At 33.9% G+C, this 9,815-nt stretch overlaps 1 protein-coding gene across 1 annotated transcript; it reads right to left on the bottom strand.

Moving 5' to 3' along the window:
- Positions 1-495: 495 nt before the first annotated feature.
- Positions 496-6,792, bottom strand: hsd17b14 (hydroxysteroid (17-beta) dehydrogenase 14). The gene is given in 9 exon segments (NM_001003521.2): positions 496-1,840; positions 1,933-2,029; positions 2,158-2,225; positions 2,314-2,418; positions 2,533-2,624; positions 4,349-4,415; positions 6,270-6,373; positions 6,464-6,502; positions 6,593-6,792. Coding segments are annotated over 9 exon segments (816 nt in total). The 5' UTR covers positions 6,681-6,792; the 3' UTR covers positions 496-1,684.
- Positions 6,793-9,815: the final 3,023 nt, after the last annotated feature.

The raw sequence follows: 9,815 nt of genomic DNA on the forward strand, positions 1-9,815 counted from the left end.
TCATATTAAGAAGTGGAATCATTTGATGGCACATTTAATTTATTTTAAGGATCACAGTGCAGCCTCAGAATACCAGCTGTCATTTTAAATCTTCATTCTTTCACACTATCCTTCAATACACCGGAGTCTCCTCAGTAAAAGTTTTTACTTTATTTTTTTACAGCTTTTATTTGTCAGTGAAGAATCTAAATAAGGATCTTAGATTCGACTCTTAAAATGTTTCTGTTACACACGTTCTCAAAAATGATAATTTACTCACCTTCTGTTCATCCTCTATGGGTTCCAAACCTTTATGACTTTATTTTTTTGAAGAATGTTGGATACTAGCCATTGAGTACAAAAAGCAACACTGAAGTCAATGGCTACTGGTTTTTAACATTCTTCAAAGTGTCTTCCTTTGTGTTTTATCAGGGGAAAAACTCATATCGGAAGAAGTTCTGTCATGCTTTTTAAAGCCTAATGCTAAAATATAAATAATATCACAATAACAATGTAGAATCAAAATGTTTTAATTCATACAAACTAATTAGAAACACAGTGCATGAAACAAATCTCAGATTGTCAAGGCCAGACTTTGTTAAATCAAATATCACAACACAGATCTATTCTGATTAATGTATAACAAACCAGTCTAGAAATGTTTATAAAAGTCATACAAGTCACATTTATTATAGTGTAATTCACAGTAGTTTAGTAAAACATTAATTTGAAGGTCCCTTTCATGTTATATTTAACTACTATATTTGCATAGAAGTTCAGTATTGAGATTATCACACGTAAACTATGAATATCAGGGAAAAAAACACATATTGGCTTTAAATACAATTATCGCACCATGTACACTACTGGTCAAAAATTTAAGTTTTTTTAAAGAGAATAATTCTGTTCATTTATTAAATGTAAAACATATTCCAGACAATATTGCGATTACCCTTAATATTAATATTATTAATGAATATTAGAGTGATTTCTGAAGGATCAAGTGACTCTGAAGACTGGAGTAATGAAGCTGAAAATTCATCTTTAAAATCACTGGAATAAATGATTAAATTAAATGATAAACTACTTTTGAACAGTTATTTTATAGTGCAATAACATTCCACAATTTGGTCTGTATTTATGATGAATAAATGGAGCCTTGGTAAGCAGGAGAAGCTAATTTTAAAACATTTAAAAATCCTACTGACCCCAAACCTTTTGACCGGTAGTGTACTTTATCTTGAGGCAGCATGAAAGTGTGGCATTTTTAAATTCTAACATTAATAAATTGTTATTGTTTGACTAAAAGCTGTGCAAATCATTGGCACGATAAGTGAAATGATGCAAGATTGTAGCAAAAAAAGAATTACACAATTGCCGAGTATAAAAGCAGTCACAATTACAACCTGTACAGACCAAGTACAATAAATATAACGCGAACGATTGTTTATGTGCCTGTAGAAACAACACATAAGAATACTGAAAAAAAATATTCAAAGATGATTCCTCAGATTTACTAATTCATTTAAGTTAAGTGGTTGAAAACAACTGATTTGGGTTGAATATAAACAAACAAATTAAGTTGAACATTACAAACTCAACACATAGTTTGCAACATTTTTGCAGACATTTTTTTTTTCAGTGAATTAAACATACTCCCTGAGAGCTGGAATGAATCTATATCATCATCTAATGGATCTTTCCATCATTTTTTCAATGATGCAATTTGGCTTTTAAAGCCATAATTGAGTTCGGCTCCTCCGCTCAGAAACAAATCTATCCCAGTACAGAAAGTGGCGTCAGCTGCCAAGAAGAGGGCGGCCAATCCACTTTCAGCCTCTGTTCCCATTCGACCAATCAGCTGTTGAGCACAAACAGGTAGCTTTAACATCTCTGACAGACCATCGCCATCTTATATTGCTCATCAACCGTTATAAACACTAGTAAAAGTACCTGAGCATTTTCTCCACCCTTAATAGTAGCAGCAGTGTCTTCTGTGTTTGCAGCAAGCTCTTCCCATAGCGGTGTCATAATATTACTAGGAGAAATGCTGAAAAGAGTTGAATAGTATCGAGTTACATTATAAACACCAATGGGGATTCAATAGAGTAAAATATATTGAGACATGCAGTTTAGATTTTATTTTACAAATAAGTAAAAAGTAAGTATGTCACTCACCAGTTCACCCTCACTTGATAGCGGCTCTCATCCACAGCCATTGCTTTTGTCATGGCGGTGATCGCCCCCTTGTGGATTTATGAGAGTATTAATGTTACTTCTAAAATGAATGACGAACATGTAAGGATTTTCCCACAAGAAAAAAAAAACACTCACCTTGGTTGCTACATAAGGAGCTGCATCTTTTTGGCCTATTGAGGCCACAAGGCTGGACAAATTGATAATGTTTCCTTGTGTCTTGCGGAGATACGGCAGCGCATACTACATTTAGGGAAAGTAATGGAAAGAGGTGAAAATGAAATATTCTTTTAAAAATCAGTTATTCAGCATTTCAGCAAAGAGACTAGAGAGTGTTACATGGTGTTGATATCTTACTTTGGAAGCAAGGAAGCAGCTAATAAGGTTGAGATTAAGCAGGTCTTTAAACTCCTCTCCACTGGTTTCATCTGTGGTCTTGTGGGGAGGATCTGATGGAAATCATTCACAATCAAAATGAATTGTTATTCATTTATTGGACACTTGATTTAGATTGTTCATGAATTTACTTTAAATGAATGGTTTTAAATTTTTATTTTAAAAATAAATGTAAGACTGATTTGTTAAAATAATGCAAACGACTGTAAAACACATTTTAAAAAGTTCCTAATGTAAGAATTGAAATATTGCAAATATTCTGATATCTTTGACAATTCAAAACATGAGCTGAAAACAGAGACTGGTGACTTCACAACCCACCAGGGAGGAATGCGGGAAAAACCAGTTCCTGCTGCATTTGCATCTGAGTCTGCTTCATCCCCCTAACTCACACATATGGTCATTTCAATGTTTGAATGTTCTAGAATTAACCAAACTGACTTTAACTATCATGTTTGATATCATTTGAAATGTCTCAGTGCGATTGGTACAATGGTCTCATTCTCTCAGAAATAGACATAATCAGAACAATAAATATATAACTTCAGGCATCTTTTGATCCACTGTGAGGGGTGTGACACTAAGTGTGAATGCCTTTTGTTATACATTCACACCCCCTTCCTTGAGGGAATTCTTGGATTATTTAAGGTAAGGACTAAGAAAAGCTCAGGGCGATTCTGCCTAACCAGATCAGCCCATAACATGGGGTCTGCCCCATGTTATGTATATTTCAAAGTCAGGAATACATCTTTTTCATCTTGGACTTATCTTTGATAATTTGATGTTTTGTATTGATCATTTATGAATTGACTGATTGAATTGGCATAATACATTTACCTGACTAATAAATTGTAATGTTTGACCATATTTTGCTCACTCTGTAATTATTAATTCAAGTAGATTACGCTGTATCCTTGTTTCCGCACGTCTTGCGTCAGGTCAGTAGACGGACTAAAATCCAATTGAGATGGAGCATTGGCACACTAATTGTGTTTTAGCGATCCGGCTGACTCTTGATATTGATTCATGTGTACTTAGGTGGAAAGGGCGATAACTTCCGTCTAGGTCAACAAGGTGTTGCACGACTAACCTAGATTGGGTACCCGACCTTTGTTTGAAGGTAATATTATTCTAAATTAAGTTCATATGGGAAACCATGGGCTTGGTGAAAACCAAAGTTACTATAGAGTCCAGTAGTCGGGTACATTTATATTAATGCCCTAACCTCTAATTAGAAATGATGATTGTCTTAACTCAAAGGTGTACATCTAAGCGGGACTAACTAAAGTATTTTAGAACGAGCGCGCTGGTAGCGGCCATCTAAAGTATTAGTCAATTTACCTCTGTTTAATATTCAAGACTGACCGGAGTGTGACCGTGAGGGACGCCTTCGGCCGAGGCGATTTCTCTGAGCGACATGAGCACCCGAATGAACGGATGTAATAGTTACTAGTGAAGACAAAAGGTTCAAACATTTATCTAAATTACATATTGATATAATCTTCTTTAATGTTTTATAATTGGAGTCAGATAAAACAAGGATAAATATATTAATATTCTAAACCATCTCATACTAAAATTGGAGTCAGATATGAGTTAAGTTTAATATAAATCAACATTGTGCACTGGAAAGACCGAACATGCAGTGAACCTTCATCCACCATTGGATACCGTCATTGGACCAACTGGGTGGACCTTACACTAAAAATATATACAAATATTTGTATAAAATGTTTATATTCAAAGAAATATATAAAGGTAAAAACAATTGACTTACGCCAGCCAACATTGTTCACCAAGCAGTCTATTTGTCCAAAGCTCTCAACCGTCACATTGATTAGTTGCTTCAAAGTAAGAAAAGACAATAAAATTAACTTTTTCAAAACGTTTACAACCTCATTTTAACCTCCTAGGGCTTGAGTGTCCACATACGTAGACTACATGGACAGCACATCTTAGCTCTTAAGTGGCTATTTAAAATACTTTGAATGTTTTATATTTTGTTAGACATACAGTGTCATCCTGCAATTGTTTTGCAGCATATGAAGTGTCCTAAAAACAACTTTTAACTGTCTAAAATAGGGATTTGATAGTCAAAACAAGTAAAAAAAAATGTATTTGTTTTATATGCATTAAAAACAGTCAGGAAAAAAGTGTTTTATGTAAATTCAGACCATAAGTCCACATATATGGACATAATTTTTCTCTGAAAGTACATCATATCAAAAGATGATACTTAGGTTTTTATTTTAATTAGGTTCCAATAAGCCCAAATAGCGTATTATTATAGTAATTACAATGAATTATGCAACTAACTCTAAATTATCCTGCATTCTACAACTAACCAGAAGAAATGCTATTAATTAATCTTACTTAGTAGTTAAACAAATAGTTACACTGTCAACTCAACCGACCAAACTTTTTTTCATCAAAATTTGTATTATTCTATTAAATGATAAGAAAAAAATTAAAGATGAGAATTAAATTGATAGTTTAACCAAGATGAAAATTCTGATGCAAACGAAGATATTCTGAAGGATGCTGGAAACCTCTAACCACTGACTTCCATAGTACAGGGTTTCTGCAGGTTTCATCAAGTCAAATTTAAGACTTTTTTAGACCCTTTTAAGACCATTATGAATGAAATTGTGTACCGGACTAATGACTATGGCCAGGTTGGGCCAATGGATTTTTTTGATGCTACAATTTAATGGAATTATTCCTTAGCGACATACTTTAATGTGTAAAAACAAGACAACTCTAGTTGTGTACACTATTTTCAACAAAATATTTGTTGTTTTTAAATTACCTTTAACATTATTAAATGTATACTTATTGTGGAGGCAATTAAATTCATTCATTCATTAATTTTCTTTTTTTGGCTTAGTCCCTTTATTAACCTGGGGTCGCCATCACGGAATGAACCGCTAACTTATCCAGCATGTGTTTTTATGCAGCGGATGCCCTTCCAGCCACAACACATCACTGGGAAACATCCACACACACTCATTCACAAACACACTCATACACTACAGTCAATTTTAGCATACCCAATTCACCTGTACCACATGTCTTTGGACTGTGGGGGAAACCAGAGCACCCGGAGGAAACCCACACAAACACGAGAAGAACATGCAAACTTCACACAGAAATGCCAACTGACCCAGCAGAGGCTTGAACCAGTGACCATCTTGCTGTGAGGCGTACGTGCCACCCAGTGTGCCACAGCATTGCCCCGGCAATTAAATTAATAATCAAAAATAACATTTTGTTGGCTTCTGGTACAAATTGGTTGAGAATAACTTCTATTGCACCTAATGCATTTATGTTATTATCATGAGGAACTGAGTAATTGTTTTTAGTTTTCTTTCCCTGATTTTATTAAGATGGATTGCTGGTGGATGATAGATGTCAGCCCAATTGGGTACCTTTACTCGGACAGAAGAAATTTCAGACCTGTTTAAAATGATTTAAGATACAACCCATTATTTCAGTTAAGTCTTTTTAAGACCTAAAATTTTATAATTGAAATTTTTGAAAAAAGACTTTAAACCTGGCAGATACCCTGATAGTAGGATATCTGTTTTTCCTATTATGGCTGTCTGTGCTTACAGGGTTCCATCATTCTTCAAAATGTCTTATTTTGTGTTCAACAAAAAACCTAGAATGAAGTCGTAAATGCAAATATGAATGCTTACCTTGATGTCCTCTTCTTCTCTCATGTCACATGACACAAACTTGCATGATCCGGGTCCTTCCTTATTCAGCACGGACTCGAGAGACTGACCAGCTGATATTTCAGCTGACAATAAAAGAAGAGGAAACGTCATTGATTTCACTGCTAAAATACAGCTACACTTTTTTTAAAAATGTTCTCGAATCAATTACATACTCTGTGGCGCGCAGAACACAACTTTGGACCCGTTTTGCACTGCGAAAGCAAACACGAAATAGGCTACTTTAATTTACTTGTCTTGTGTTTTTATTTCCTAATGGAAAGAAAAACGCCGTGAATGCTTACCAAACGTTTTGACGATGCCTCTTCCGATGCCTCTGGTGCCCCCGGTAACGATGACAACTTTGTTTTGATAGCGCGGAGCACAAGCCATTTCACTGCTGTGCGTTATTACAACCCCGCTGTATGTTATAATGTCAATGTGAAGTCTTTGTGGAGGACTGACAGTTTGTGCTCGAGTAAGAGGTTTCTAAAGTTCTGACACCATCTGATAGAGAAGCATCACACGATTATATCACGTGCGTTAACCAGAGTTGTTCGCTTCCTGGACTTAGTGTTATTTTAGCGAACCTGTTGAACCGGTTCGTCGAAATAAACGAGTTCACAAACCCGACTGAATTGTCTTAAACATGATCCTTTTTTTTTCTTTCGCAACTCTTCTTCAACAGCAATACTCCAGCAGTTCACTGACCTGGGAACAGTTACTGTCGTTGGATGTGCCAACTGAAACTGAGCATGCGTGTGTGTGGAAAGTGGAAAGTTTGATTTTAGATAGCCGGTTAACCTTTGTTTACAGCCAAAGCATATGTAGTATTTTGTAGCATACGTTTAAAAACTCCGCTGCGTTAAAACGTGCTAGATAAGTTGGCGGTTCCTTCCGCTGTGACGACCCCGGATTAATAAATAGGGACTGAGCCAAAAAGAAAATGAATGAATGAATAAACGTTTAAATACGTGATACAAAGTGTATTTTATTTTAAAATACAACAACAGATATTGCCAGATTAATAACTATTTGCACGTTAATGCCCATATAATGTCGCATAACACATTTTTTTTGTTATTAACAACTAGGACAACAATAATGTTACTATATAATACATTAAATCTTTATTATTATCATCATTAAATTATCATTATTATTTTACATAGTAAATATTTTTTATACATTAACATTATTATCATTATGTTTCAAGATAGTGTACAGTGTAAAAATGCTGGGTTTTACTCAATCGATTTGTGTTAGGAGAACATAAAGGAATTAAGTTATCTTATTAGTTTTTACAAATTTATAATTGTCCCAATTGTCCTAAATTCCATTGTCCCAAAAACGTCAAGAATTGTATTGTGCCAGCTCATTTTAAACAAGTAGTTTGAACAAACAGCAAACTTTTTTTTTTGAGTGTGTTGACTACATTATTTAAATGAATTTAAATGAACAAATTAAACAAAATTTAATTTGTTTGAATTTAGCCCATTGTTTGCAAGACATTAAAATGAATCCGATGAATACTTTATGTTCAGTGTATATTTGCTTATAGATGGTTTTATCATTTAAATGTCCAGTAGGCTAATAGCATAGTAAAGGTAAATGGTCTGATATGTTGTTTTTCGCACGTTTGTTGAAATGAATTGTACCAAAGAACCAGTTTAGGGAGTGGGGGGAAGTGAACGGGCGTCGACAGAAACTTCAATATTGAGGTTTATTTATCCTTCAAAAAGCTTAAAAAATGAAGAAAAGAATTTAACTGAAATACATATGCATTTCCACACACAATAAAGTCCTTACATTCTAAACAGAATAATTAATTTGAATATTTGTGTATTATTGTATACAGTATTCATACAAATTATATTCAATTTACAATTATCAATCTATTTTAGGTTCAAAAGAATTAAGTGTTTAAATAATTATGATGCACTTCCTTATATACATGTATTAAGCAACAATCTCAATTTATGCATTTAATTTTATAGAGTAATTTAATGAAGACACAGTAGCTCAGTGGTTAGCACTGCCGCCTCACAGCAAGAACGTCACTGGTTTGAGTCCTGGCTTGGTCAGTTGGCATTTCTGTGTGGAGTTTGCATGTTCTCCCCATGTTCGCATGGGTTTCCCCTGGGTGCACAGTCCAAAGACATGTGGTATAAGTGAATTGAAAAAACTAAATAGTCTGTAGTGTATGTGTGTGTATGTGTGAGAGAGAATGAGTGTGTATGGGTGTTTCCCAGTACTGGGTTGCAGCTGGAAGGGTACCCGCTGTGTAAAACATATGCTGGATAAGTTGGCAGTTCATTCTACTATGGTAAGCCCTGATGAATAAAGGGACAAAGACGAAGGAAACTGAATGAATTAATTTAATGTAGTAATTGTTCTAATTTATATGGTCAGATTATTTATCTGAAAAAAATGAGGTGTTAGACTTTCATAATATATTTGCTTCTGCTTTAACTATATAAAGTGATTCATTTAAAATAAGACCTTTAAATATGCATTTTTTGATTAAGAGAAAGAAAAAAAGGTTGTTTTAAGACCTTTAGTGTTGTCTCATTTATATCTATTAAGATGTACTTTCATTTGAAAGTGTCTGTTTATCCAAGTAAAATGTATTTGCTTCATGTGGAACCCTTTCAGAGTAGTTGTTTTATTAGACATAAATATGTGGATTTCATAAATATTGCCAATAAAAAAATATATAATTAATTAAACAAATTAAATATAAATATATAAAATATATCTAAATATAAAATTTTATTATGTTACACAATGGGACTAATAGTGGTTATTATCATTAGACAAATGTTATTGTAAAATTCATACAATTAAATACTACATTTAAATTCCTCTATTTTGACCAAGGGTGTCACGCTCAGTTTACCTGGAGGTTTCAAACAAGCCCGAAGGACTCAGTTGGTTTAATCATGTGTGTTTAATTAGGATTAAAGCTAAACTGTGGCCCTCAAGAAACTAAGTTTAACACCTGTGCTATGGACAGAAGATGCTCTTAAAATATAGGTTCTATATTGGCATCAGTGGTTCCATGAAGAACCTTAACCCTTTTAGAGACATTTATCATTGTTTAGAGGGTTTTAACAGTATTTGTTGTTGTGTTTCATGTCTAATTTTAAATATCTTAAAATAAAAATTTCAATAAATCAAAAAAGGTGTAGTAAATAACATGGTCACATTCAAACCTAATTTCACCCATTAATAATTTTCTTCACCCATGGTGTTAATACATTACATGATGATCTTAGTTTGAAGTAATTTTTAGTTAGTTTAAATCTTTTCTTAGATTTATAAAACTGTATAAACAACTTTGTCAGATTCTAAATGCAAAACTCCCACACAATATCAGTGATAAGCAGATTAAACTGACAATATTGTCTTCATGTTTTTTGTGAAACAGGCTGCGGAAAAGAACATGTTGCAGATCCAGTCACGTGAAGTAAAAAGCAGCATATGCAAGTGCTGAAACGAGAGTGAGTGGCGAGGGGTGCTGGTGTT

This window comes from Danio rerio, chromosome 3, assembly GCF_052040795.2.
Source record: "Danio rerio strain M-AB ecotype USA chromosome 3, GRCz13ab, whole genome shotgun sequence".
Classification (NCBI taxonomy): domain Eukaryota; kingdom Metazoa; phylum Chordata; class Actinopteri; order Cypriniformes; family Danionidae; genus Danio; species Danio rerio.